At 36.3% G+C, this 14,361-nt stretch overlaps 1 protein-coding gene across 1 annotated transcript in view; it reads right to left on the bottom strand.

The window, feature by feature from the left end:
• The window catches only part of ago3a (argonaute RISC catalytic component 3a), a gene marked incomplete at its 3' end in the record, with an annotated part of 70,686 nt that extends 64,909 nt beyond the window's left edge, over positions 1-5,777 (bottom strand). Inside the window, exon 1 of the mRNA XM_079838142.1 lies at positions 5,051-5,777. Coding sequence (XP_079694268.1) covers positions 5,051-5,069 — 19 coding nt within the window. The 5' untranslated portion in view covers positions 5,070-5,777. The remainder of the gene's footprint in view (positions 1-5,050) is intronic.
• Between the last annotated feature and the right edge of the window lie 8,584 nt (positions 5,778-14,361).

The raw sequence follows: 14,361 nt of genomic DNA, 5'->3' as shown, positions 1-14,361 counted from the left end.
CACAAGTGTTGGTTGCATGTTTCCATCTCTGCCGTCTCACATGAAGACATGAATGCACAAACGTCATCTCCAGAGCCACGAGAGTCACTTTATGGTTTCATTTAAGCAAAACTACCATCATATCATAAACACACAGAAACTCAAAAGCTCTTCACGGCAATCCGTCAAAAAATAAATGTTCAGTTTACCTGGACAAATACATCCCTGTTGTACAGAAGAATTTAGATGCGTCTCAGTGTGATAATAAAACTAACACTAATGTAATAATAATACATTATCAAAACTTAACCTTTTAAGTAACAAATTACAATTTTAGTTCATGTTTTAACCGTATAAAGCTCAGTTGTGCAGCACTTTGTTTGATAGATTAATTAAATTAATGTTTTATGGCTTAATTTGTTTACCAGAAAATACACAACACATAATCTGTGGGAAATCTTTTCATAGAAATGAAATTTTAAAAAAAAATTATAATAAGGTTGTTTTTATGAATTAAATTAACCCCAACCCTACTTGAATGATAACATGTTCATTTAGAGGAAAAACATTTCAAACATGCTTTGATTATCGTTAACTATACTTTTTATGGTTTTTCATTATCCATAATCAAATTACCAACACTGACTTTTTGAAGTGGTAAATAAAACATAAAAATTATTGGAGTACGTTTTACAAGAAAATACTAATTTCAGTCTTTCTACTCCAATATTTCATGTTTAATTCAATGTGTTGTGCAATTTACTAGCAATTTCAGAGTGAAAATTGTTTTAAAATAAATTATTAAAAGATTTTATGTTGAAATTATGGTTCAGAATGAAAGCAAAAGTATAAAATTATAAATGCAAGAAGCCCGCTTGGATATTACATTACTTTTAAAATATGATAACTAATATTCATTTACAGAAAAAACATTTAAAACATGTTTTGATTATTGTTAGCTAGACTTTTTACTGTTTTTCATTATCCATAATCAAATTGCCAACACTGACTTTTTGAAGTGGTAAATAAAACATACAAATTATTGGAGTACGTTTTACAAGAAAATACTAATTTCAGTCTTTCTACTCCAATATTTCATGTTTAATTAAATGTGTAGTGCAATTTCAGAGTGAAAATTGTTTTAAAATAAATCCTACACCAATTTGCATTAAAAAGGTTCATTCTTAGATTGAATCTTAGATTTTAGGTTGAAATTATGGTTCAAAATGACCCTTTTAAGACACTTACAAGCTAATAAATATTGACAGTGGCGGCCCCCAGACTATTTTACCATCACACTGGGCCCCACAAAAAAAAACCCCGCTCAATACTGGCCGTCTATGACACCCTCATCCACAACACCAGGGCAAGTCAAACTGCACTCACCATAGAAACCACCCATAGTATGTCATCCGCTTATGGGCGATGGGAGGAGAGAAAGGGGCTTTTGTTGAAAACCCTCAGAATGAGATGAAGAGCAAAGGACGTAACTCTTCCCCTGCTTTGGCACTGCCATCAAACAAACGGCGTCAATGCAACACAAACTGCAAACGACAGGGAAAAGCTGGACACTTTGATCATTAAGTGCCGAAGCAACCGTGACTTCGTGTTCTCAAAAGGTTCGAAAAACAGTTTGTGTGGGAAAGCGACTTTCATTTTGTCCTGTACCCACCCACCTGTAGCATTACCTCGAAATGAGACGCGACGGGGGTTCCCTTCGGCAGTGGCCCTCTTCACATTGGCAACAGGAAACATCTGGTATTATTAAACACCTCAGGCTGTGCCATATTTAGCATCAAACCTAATAAAACCGCAGAGGTTAGGTCTCTTCACGGTCATGGGCCACTTCAGCACAGACTCACAAACATGCATTTCTTTAGGCTGCCGATTATGTTGCAAAAGCACACCATGATTTCTCACCATTAGTACAGAACCAAATGAATGTGTTCAAAGGGAAAATCCAATGCTCAAAGCCCCTTCAAATGGGGGTATTCCACAGGTGAGCAGATAATGGGACCTCCAGACTTCTGACAGATCAACTATCATTCAGTGTTAATTTCGTTGACGAATAATTTGTCATAATTTTCACCAGCGACCTTTTTTCACTGCCGAAAACGAGACGGTAACTAAATAAAAACTAGTGTTGGATGACAAAAACTATGAGGAAAACTTCTTCAACAAATAAAAACGAGATGAAAATGTTAGGGAGGGACGATTAGGGAAGAGATCCAGTCAGAACTGATGTCCTGTGTATGCGCACATTTGATCTGAACTGATCTAACCGCTGGAAAACACGGCTCCCGCATCCCCAATCCAGCGCGGCTCACAATCAATCAATAACACACATTTATGCCACGCAATTGTTTATGAACTAATGCTGATGAATAATGACAGTGTTTACTTTACCATGTTTATATAGTAATATGTTTTAGACGGTTGTAACAATGCATATTTTATCTCCCTCATCTGAACTTGAAGCATTCTCTAACTGCAATAGTACATTTCAAAATAAGAGTCCCGGTGTATTTCGAGCTTGTTTATAATTAAAAGTCACATTATATATTCGTTTTTGGTTACACAATAAACTGTATTTAATTTAATTCCCATTTAATTCATAGTCAGGAGGAAAGACCAGTATTTGACACATATTCAATAAAGTATCAGGTTATAATAGTTAACTAAAACCATTTAAAAAAAATCTTCATTACTTGAAATTAAATAAATGTTAAACTTATTTGAAGCTTTAGCTTAACTTGATATGGCCTACTAACTAAAACAGAAATACAAAGTAATAAAAACTATAGATGTTTTTAAAAAACAAACAAAAAAGGTGAATTGAGCTCTTTCGTGTATTTTTAATGTCAAAAACCAAATGATGTCAAAATGCTAGTTCAAGTGACAGTCGGTTATGTAATGCTTAAATACTTAATGCATTACACTTTAAATAAAATCTTATGATATTTAGTCGACTAAAACTAAAAACAATTCAGGTGACTAAAACTAAAATGCCATTTTAGTCAAAAGACTATGACTAAAACTAAATCAAAATATGCTGTCAAATTAACACTGGTATCATTCAAGAAAACAGCCACAAGCTAAAAGGAATACGTGACTTAAAAATAGGAAATAAAAATGTTGCCAGTCATGAACTTCTGACCTTGTGGTCATCGAGGCGATGGGAGGTCACTCACCTGACCTGACTCACTTGTTGCATCATGTCCTCACATCCCAAAATGACTCAGTCAGCCTTTAAAATGCCCACGATGAGGCACAATGAGATAATGGCTCTGATCTCAACCACACTACAACACGAGTACTCAGTAATACTAGAAATGTGTTTCAAGGGAACAATCTCGAGTCCTAACGTGAACTCAATACGCGGAAAATCTTTTTATAACACTTAAAAGTCGACTTATGACCAATTGTATTAAGTGTTTGAAAACCTTACACATTTAAAAGGATTTTTTATAGCTTTTTGACACAATAATGGCTAGATGTTCATTAGGCCATAAGAGTAAACAACAAATAATATTACGAATATGATCAAATAAGTACAAAAAGAAATAAAGGTAATTATTACTACTAGTTAAGACATTATAATTGAGCAAAGATGCTTCGCAATCTATTTGGTTATTTAGTAAAAGGTGAAGTTGTGCCAAACAAACCAATTATCAGTCTTAGTCTTGGTTAAAGAGTCTCTAAATATTTTAAACAATGAATTTACATGAGTTTATCATGAGTTAAAAGTCACAGCAAATTACTAGTGAATCATTCTGGCCAATTTATGAATTGTTTTGACCAAACACTCGTCTCAAAATAACATCTCCCAAGGCTTGCCATCTACACAAGAGCAATATTAAAGGGGATAGTTCACCCAAAAATGACAATTCTGTCATTAACCCGTAAGACCTTCGTTCATCTTCAGAACACAAATGAAGATATTTCTGATGAAATCTGAGAGCTTTATGACCCTCCATAGACAGCAATTTAACATTTTCAAGGCCCAGAAAGGTAAAGACATTGTTAAAATAGTCCATGTGACTCCAGTGGTTCAACCTTAATGTTATGAAGCGACAAGAACACTTTTTGTGCGCAAAAACAAATAACTTTATTCAACATTTTCGTTCTGGCCTGATGATGACGCAGGAGCTGCACAGTATTTATTTAGAACGAAATAGTTGAATAAAGTCATTATTTTGGTTTGTTTTTGCGCACAAAAAGTATTCTCATCACTTCATTAAATTAATGTTGAAATACTGGAGTCACATGGACTATTTTAACAATGTCTTTACTACCTTTCTGGGCCTTGAAAGTGTTAAATTGCTGTCTATGGAGGGTCAGAAAGCTCTCAGATTTCATCAGAAATATCTTCATTTGTGTCTTATGGGTTTGGAAGGACATGAGGGAGAGGAATTAATAACAGAATTTTCCTTTTTGGCTGAACTTTACCCTTTAAGTCAATGAAAAAAAAAGCAATGTAATTCAATTCCAGGACGTTTCCAGGCATGTAAAACACAAATGTAAAAATCTCCAGGTTTTCCATGATGACACAGTAATACTTAAAGCAAAACGTGCCCAGAAGAAAGCTTTTAAATAAAGCAGCTCATAACTATTAAAAAAAAACAACAATAGCATGCACTACAAGAGATTTCATTCAATTTCCAGGCATGTAAAACACAAATTTAAACATGCTCTGATATCTCCAGGTTTTCAATGATGACACAACAATACTTAAAGCAAAACGTGCCCAGAGGAAAGCTTTTAAATAAACATGCTGTTTACAAATCGTGACGCTTCGTGACTCTCAATCCTCAGTGAAACATATTCATAGTTAATGTCATGAACGTCACATCCTTTAAATAAAATCCATAATTTCTAGTAGATGTCACTAGGTTTAAAAGTGCAGGTTTATACTAACGTTAATCACCAAGCCTGTTAAAACAGCACCTGCTCAACATACATAACGATGCTCAACATACATAAACACATAGACAAATATATAACGTTACACACAAGTTCCCTTCAAGCCAAAACATCCAGATGTGCGCAAAAGACTCAACATCATACACACCTGTAGTTCCGATTTCCATTCATGAGGTCTCTGTCCGGTTCCGTCCCCGGCTCGCAGTAGACGAACTTCAGAAACTCGGATCCCGACGGCCGCCCGAACCGGTTCCGTTAACCCAAAGCGAGCGTCTCCTCCCGTGTTGCGGGCTCCTAATCCACCGTCCCAGATGCTCGTATATCAACGGTGGGAGGGAGGGTCGGTGCCCCGGTATCTGGCTCGAACTATCTAGTCGGGATTTGAGGTTCGGTTGACAGATTGACGAGACGGCCAGCTAGCTAAGACAGCTAAAACGAAAAGTTCCCCTCAACCTGCCCAAATACAGTCCCGAGACGCTGTTTCTGTGACGGCGACGCCTTCACAAACGCGTCTTTGGAAAGAGTGAGGCGGTTTGTTGAGGTGTTATGACGTTCTAGCGAGTAAAAGTCCACTTATGTCGCCTCCTCTCTTCGACAGCGCTAGCCTGCTACTGCTAGTGGCCAGGCTAACCAGCTAAGCTACATTCCCATCTGAGAGGGGGCAAAAATCCCGTCAAACGCCGTCTTCTCTGCACTTAAAGTCCCCGATCATCACTGAATTCCACACTCGAAGCCAGTGGCTTTTCGATAGCGCGTAGTCCCTTCGTTTTACGCCCGTGGTGACATGAAATAAGTTGAGAGTTGAACTCTCTCTCAGGGTTTCTCTGACAGTCGGAGCCTCTGCGAGACTCGCTACAGCTAAATATGGAGCGTCTGATCCTCCGCGAGCGCGACGCACGGACCTGGCGCGAGAGCCGCGCGCTGATTGGCTGCGAGGGGAAGCGCGACTCCGCGAGTGACCGTCATCATTATAACCATCATTATCATAAGCTTGTGCGAACAAGTTATTAGGCCTCATTGTTGGCTTGACAACTCTTCTATTTAAGCTTATTATTATATATTCCTAGAGCTTTAAAGCTACAACAACCAAACTCTGACCGTCAGACTGTTCTGACTTATCTTTTCTAACTGACTAGTTTCGTTAAACGTACGATCAAAACTGCGAAAAGTCTCACGGTGCGTCCGAAATTGCCTGAGCACGTAATATATTTGAATTTGAACTTACTTCGCGACGTTAAAAAGTGTGTTTTATATAGTGTGTGTGGATGTGTGTGTAGCAAAGACAGAGTGCACTGATTACTTATGAATGGGAGAAAGTGCCTCACCCAATATGGCAAATAAGCCCCGCCTTCTAAATTAAAGAGCCAATCGTTGATTAATAAAGTCACTTCAGCTGCCGTTAGAAGCTCCGGTTGCTATAGAAACAGGCACATTTTCTCAGATGCGTTTTTTTGTCATGATTCGAGCGTTTAGAAACAAAATTTATGAGACAGTTGTTGTCAGATTTCATTGGTGATTTCAAATATGAAATTTAATCATGAGCGTTGCGAACAGTTTTGGAGAATTTGATGTTTCCCCACTTAAAGAGATAGGAGCTGCACTTGAGAGGCGTTTCAAAGATGGCCGCCGAGTGAAATGTCTTGTCAAAGGGACTTTGGTACTCGGACTTTCGCGTACTATGTGAGTAGGTAATTTACTTTGCGACTGTTAAAAAAGTACGTTCTATAGTCGCTGCGTCCCAATTCACATAGTATCCGTACTAAATAGCATTAGAAAAAATAATTAGTATGTCCCAAATCGTATATGTGCATGTATCCATCATAAAAGTGCATCTATCCATCATAAAAGTGCATGTATTCATCATAAAAGTGCATCTATCCATCATAAAAGTGCATCTATCATCATAAAAGTGCCTTTATTAATCATAAAAGTGCATCTATCCATCATACGAGTGCATGTATTCATCATAAAAGTGCACCTATCATCATAAAAGTGTATGTATTCATCAAAAAAATGCACCTATCATCATAAAAGTGCATATATTCATCATAAAAGTGCACCTATCATCATAAAAGTGCATCTATCCATCATACAAGTGCATGTATTCATCATAAAAGTGCATCTATCATCATAAAAGTGCATCTATCCATCATAAAAGTGCATGTATTCATCATAAAAGTGCATCTATCATCATAAAAGTGCATCTATCATCATAAAAGTGCATCTATCCATCATACAAGTGCATGTATTCATCATAAAAGTGCATCTATCATCATAAAAGTGCATCTATCATCATAAAAGTGCCTTTATTAATCATAAAAGTGCATCTATCCATCATACGAGTGCATGTATTCATCATAAAAGTGCACCTATCATCATAAAAGTGTATGTATTCATCAAAAAAATGCACCTATCATCATAAAAGTGCATATATTCATCATAAAAGTGCACCTATCATCATAAAAGTGCATCTATCCATCATACAAGTGCATGTATTCATCATAAAAGTGCATCTATCATCATAAAAGTGCATCTATCATCATAAAAGTGCCTTTATTCATCATAAAAGTGCATCTATCCATCATACGAGTGCATGTATTCATCATAAAAGTGCACCTATCATCATAAAAGTGTATGTATTCATCATAAAAATAGACCTATCATCATAAAAGTGCACCTATCCATCATAAGAGTGGATCCATCCATCATAAAAGTGCATCTATCCATCATAAGAGTGCATCTATCCATCATAAGAGTGGATCCATCCATCATAAAAGTGCATGTATCCATCATAAGAGTGCATCTATCCATCATAAAAGTGCATCTATCCATCATAAGAGTGCATCTATCCATCATAAGAGTGCATCTATCATCATAAGAGTGCATCTATCATCATAAGAGTGCATCTATCATCATAAGAGTGCATCTATCCATCATAAGAGTGCATCTATCATCATAAGAGTGCATCTATCATCATAAGAGTGCATTAATCCATCATAAAAGTGCATCTATCATCATAAGAGTGCATCTATCATCATAAGAGTGCATCTATCCATCATAAAAGTGCATCTATCCATCATAAGAGTGCATCTATCATCATAAAAGTGCATCTATCCATCATAAGAGTGCATCTATCATCATAAGAGTGCATCTATCCATCATAAAAGTGCATCTATCATCATAAGAGTGCATCTATCCATCATAAGAGTGCATCTATCATCATAAAAGTGCATCTATCCATCATAAGAGTGCATCTATCATCATAAGAGTGCATTTATCCATCATAAGAGTGCATCTATCATCATAAGAGTGCATCTATCATCATAAGAGTGCATCTATCCATCATAAAAGTGCATCTATCCATCATAAGAGTGCATCTATCATCATAAAAGTGCATCTATCCATCATAAGAGTGCATCTATCATCATAAGAGTGCATCTATCCATCATAAAAGTGCATCTATCATCATAAGAGTGCATCTATCCATCATAAGAGTGCATCTATCATCATAAGAGTGCATCTATCATCATAAAAGTGCATCTATCCATCATAAGAGTGCATCTATCATCATAAGAGTGCATCTATCCATCATAAAAGTGCATCTATCATCATAAGAGTGCATCTATCCATCATAAGAGTGCATCTATCATCATAAGAGTGCATCTATCATCATAAGAGTGCATCTATCCATCATAAGAGTGCATCTATCATCATAAGAGTGCATCTATCCATCATAAGAGTGCATCTATCATCATAAGAGTGCATCTATCATCATAAAAGTGCATCTATCCATCATAAGAGTGCATCTATCCATCATAAGAGTGCATCTATCCATCATAAGAGTGCATCTATCCATCATAAAAGTGCATCTATCCATCATAAGAGTGCATCTATCCATCATAAGAGTGCATCTATCCATCATAAAAGTGCATCTATCCATCATAAGAGTGCATCTATCGTCATAAAAGTGCATCTATCATCATAAGAGTGCATCTATCCATCATAAGAGTGCATCTATCCATCATAAGAGTGCATCTATCATCATAAAAGTGCATCTATCCATCATAAAAGTGCATCTGTCGTCATAAAAGTGCATCTATCCATCATAAAAGTGCATCTATCATCATAAGAGTGCATCTATCCATCATAAAAGTGCATCTATCATCATAAGAGTGCATCTATCCATCATAAGAGTGCATCCATCCATCATAAGAGTGCATCTATCATCATAAGAGTGCATCTATCCATCATAAGAGTGCATCTATCCATCATAAGAGTGCATCTATCCATCATAAGAGTGCATCTATCATCATAAGAGTGCATCTATCATTATAAGAGTGCATCTATCCATCGTAAGAGTGCATTTATCCATCATAAGAGTGCATCTATCATCATAAGAGTGCATCTATCATCATAAGAGTGCATCATAAGAGTGCATCTATCATCATAAGAGTGCATCTATCATCATAAGAGTGCATCATAAGAGTGCATCTATCATCATAAGAGTGCATCTATACATCATGAGTGCATCTATCCATCATAAGAGTGCATCTATCATCATAAGAGTGCAACTATCATCATAAGAGTGCAAAGAGTGCATCTATCATCATAAGAGTGCATCTATCCATCATGAGTGCATCTATCCATCATAAGAGTGCATCTATCATCATAAGAGTGCAAAGAGTGCATCTATCATCATAAGAGTGCATCTATCATCATAAGAGTGCATCTATCCATCATAAGAGTGCATCTATCATCATAAGAGTGCATCTATCCATCATAAGAGTGCATCTATCATCATAAGAGTGCATCTATCATCATAAGAGTGCATCTATCCATCATAAGAGTGCATCTATCCATCATAAGAGTGCATCTATCCATCATAAGAGTGCATCTATCATCATAAGAGTGCATCTATCCATCATAAGAGTGCATCTATCCATCATGAATGCATCTATCATCATAAGAGTGCATCTATCCATCATAAGAGTGCATCTATCCATCATAAGAGTGCATCTATCATCATAAGAGTGCATCTATCATCATAAGAGTGCATCTATCATCATAAGAGTGCATCTATCCATCATAAGAGTGCATCTATCCATCATAAGAGTGCATCTATCATCATAAGAGTGCATCTATCATCATAAGAGTGCATCTATCCATCATGAATGCATCTATCATCATAAGAGTGCATCTATCATCATAAGAGTGAATCTATCCATCATAAGAGTGCATCTATCCATCATAAGAGTGCATCTATCCATCATAAGAGTGCATCTATCATCATAAGAGTGCATCTATCCATCATAAGAGTGCATCTATCCATCATGAATGCATCTATCATCATAAGAGTGCATCTATCCATCATAAGAGTGCATCTATCATCATAAGAGTGCATCTATCATCATAAGAGTGCATCTATCCATCATAAGAGTGCATCTATCATTATAAGAGTGCATCTATCCATCGTAAGAGTGCATTTATCCATCATAAGAGTGCATCTATCATCATAAGAGTGCATCTATCATCATAAGAGTGCATCATAAGAGTGCATCTATCATCATAAGAGTGCATCTATCATCATAAGAGTGCATCATAAGAGTGCATCTATCATCATAAGAGTGCATCTATCCATCATGAGTGCATCTATCCATCATAAGAGTGCATCTATCATCATAAGAGTGCATCTATCATCATAAGAGTGCAAAGAGTGCATCTATCATCATAAGAGTGCATCTATCCATCATGAGTGCATCTATCCATCATAAGAGTGCATCTATCATCATAAGAGTGCATCTATCATCATAAGAGTGCAAAGAGTGCATCTATCATCATAAGAGTGCATCTATCATCATAAGAGTGCATCTATCCATCATAAGAGTGCATCTATCATCATAAGAGTGCATCTATCCATCATAAGAGTGCATCTATCATCATAAGAGTGCATCTATCCATCATAAGAGTGCATCTATCATCATAAGAGTGAATCTATCCATCATAAGAGTGCATCTATCCATCATAAGAGTGCATCTATCCATCATGAATGCATCTATCATCATAAGAGTGCATCTATCCATCATAAGAGTGCATCTATCCATCATGAATGCATCTATCATCATAAGAGTGCATCTATCCATCATAAGAGTGCATCTATCATCATAAGAGTGCATCTATCATCATAAGAGTGCATCTATCCATCATAAGAGTGCATCTATCATTATAAGAGTGCATCTATCCATCGTAAGAGTGCATTTATCCATCATAAGAGTGCATCTATCATCATAAGAGTGCATCTATCATCATAAGAGTGCATCATAAGAGTGCATCTATCATCATAAGAGTGCATCTATCATCATAAGAGTGCATCATAAGAGTGCATCTATCATCATAAGAGTGCATCTATCCATCATAAGAGTGCATCTATCATCATAAGAGTGAATCTATCCATCATAAGAGTGCATCTATCCATCATAAGAGTGCATCTATCCATCATGAGTGCATCTATCCATCATAAGAGTGCATCTATCCATCATAAGAGTGCATCTATCATCATAAGAGTGCATCTATCCATCATAAGAGTGCATCTATCCACCATAAGAGTGCATCTATCCATCATAAAAGTGCATCTATCCATCATAAGAGTGCATCTATCCATCATAAGAGTGCATCTATCATCATAAGAGTGCATCTATCCATCATAAGAGTGCATCTATCATCATAAGAGTGAATCTATCCATCATAAGAGTGCATCTATCCATCATAAGAGTGCATCTATCCATCATAAAAGTGCATCTATCCATCATAAGAGTGCATCTATCCATCATAAGAGTGCATCTATCATCATAAGAGTGCATCTATCCATCATAAAAGTGCATCTATCCATCATAAGAGTGCATCTATCCATCATAAGAGTGCATCTATCATCATGAGTGCATCTATCATCATAAGAGTGCATCTATCCATCATAAGAGTGCATCTATCCATCATAAGAGTGCATCTATCCATCATAAAAGTGCATCTATCCATCATAAGAGTGCATCTATCCATCATAAGAGTGCATCTATCATCATAAGAGTGCATCTATCCATCATAAGAGTGCATCTATCATCATAAGAGTGAATCTATCCATCATAAGAGTGCATCTATCCATCATAAGAGTGCATCTATCCATCATAAGAGTGCATCTATCCATCATAAGAGTGCATCTATCCATCATAAGAGTGCATCTATCATCATAAGAGTGCATCTATCCATCATAAAAGTGCATCTATCCATCATAAGAGTGCATCTATCCATCATAAGAGTGCATCTATCATCATGAGTGCATCTATCATCATAAGAGTGCATCTATCCATCATAAGAGTGCATCTATCCATCATAAAAGTGCATCTATCCATCATAAGAGTGCATCTATCCATCATAAGAGTGCATCTATCCATCATAAAAGTGCATCTATCCATCATAATAGTGCATCTATCATCATAAGAGTGCATCTATCCATCATAAAAGTGCATATATCCATCATAATAGTGCATCTATCATCATAAGAGTGCATCTATCCATCATAAAAGTGCATCTATCCATCATAAGAGTGCATCTATCCATCATAAGAGTGCATCTATCATCATAAGAGTGCATCTATCATCATAAAAGTGCATCTATCCATCATAAGAGTGCATCTATCCATCATAAGAGTGCATCTATCCATCATAAAAGTGCATCTATCCATCATAAAAGTGCATCTATCATCATAAGAGTGCATCTATCCATCATAAAAGTGCATATATCCATCATAATAGTGCATCTATCATCATAAGAGTGCATCTATCCATCATAAAAGTGCATCTATCCATCATAAGAGTGCATCTATCCATCATAAAAGTGCATCTATCCATCATAATAGTGCATCTATCCATCATAAAAGTGCATCTATCCATCATAATAGTGCATCTATCATCATAAGAGTGCATCTATCCATCATAAAAGTGCATATATCCATCATAATAGTGCATCTATCATCATAAGAGTGCATCTATCCATCATAAAAGTGCATATATCCATCATAATAGTGCATCTATCATCATAAGAGTGCATCTATCCATCATAAAAGTGCATCTATCCATCATAAGAGTGCATCTATCCATCATAAGAGTGCATCTATCATCATAAGAGTGCATCTATCATCATAAAAGTGCATCTATCCATCATAAGAGTGCATCTATCCATCATAAGAGTGCATCTATCCATCATAAAAGTGCATCTATCCATCATAAAAGTGCATCTATCATCATAAGAGTGCATCTATCCATCATAAAAGTGCATATATCCATCATAATAGTGCATCTATCATCATAAGAGTGCATCTATCCATCATAAAAGTGCATCTATCCATCATAAGAGTGCATCTATCCATCATAAAAGTGCATCTATCCATCATAAGAGTGCATCTATCCATCATAAAAGTGCATCTATCCATCATAATAGTGCATCTATCATCATAAGAGTGCATCTATCCATCATAAAAGTGCATATATCCATCATAATAGTGCATCTATCATCATAAGAGTGCATCTATCCATCATAAAAGTGCATCTATCCATCATAAGAGTGCATCTATCCATCATAAGAGTGCATCTATCATCATAAGAGTGCATCTATCATCATAAAAGTGCATCTATCCATCATAAGAGTGCATCTATCCATCATAAGAGTGCATCTATCATCATAAGAGTGAATCTATCCATCATAAGAGTGCATCTATCCATCATAAGAGTGCATCTATCCATCATAAAAGTGCATCTATCCATCATAAGAGTGCATCTATCCATCATAAGAGTGCATCTATCATCATAAGAGTGCATCTATCCATCATAAAAGTGCATCTATCCATCATAAGAGTGCATCTATCCATCATAAGAGTGCATCTATCATCATGAGTGCATCTATCATCATAAGAGTGCATCTATCCATCATAAGAGTGCATCTATCCATCATAAAAGTGCATCTATCCATCATAAGAGTGCATCTATCCATCATAAGAGTGCATCTATCCATCATAAAAGTGCATCTATCCATCATAATAGTGCATCTATCATCATAAGAGTGCATCTATCCATCATAAAAGTGCATATATCCATCATAATAGTGCATCTATCATCATAAGAGTGCATCTATCCATCATAAAAGTGCATCTATCCATCATAAGAGTGCATCTATCCATCATAAGAGTGCATCTATCATCATAAGAGTGCATCTATCATCATAAAAGTGCATCTATCCATCATAAGAGTGCATCTATCCATCATAAGAGTGCATCTATCCATCATAAAAGTGCATCTATCCATCATAAAAGTGCATCTATCCATCATAAGAGTGCATCTATCCATCATAAGAGTGCATCTATCCATCATAAGAGTGCATCTATCCATCATAAAAGTGCATCTATCATCATAAGAG

The sequence above is a fragment of the Gobio gobio genome (assembly GCF_949357685.1).
Source record: "Gobio gobio genome assembly, chromosome: 15".
In the NCBI taxonomy this organism is placed as follows: Eukaryota; Metazoa; Chordata; class Actinopteri; order Cypriniformes; family Gobionidae; genus Gobio; species Gobio gobio.
This window is presented reverse-complemented; position numbering and strand designations above follow the sequence as displayed.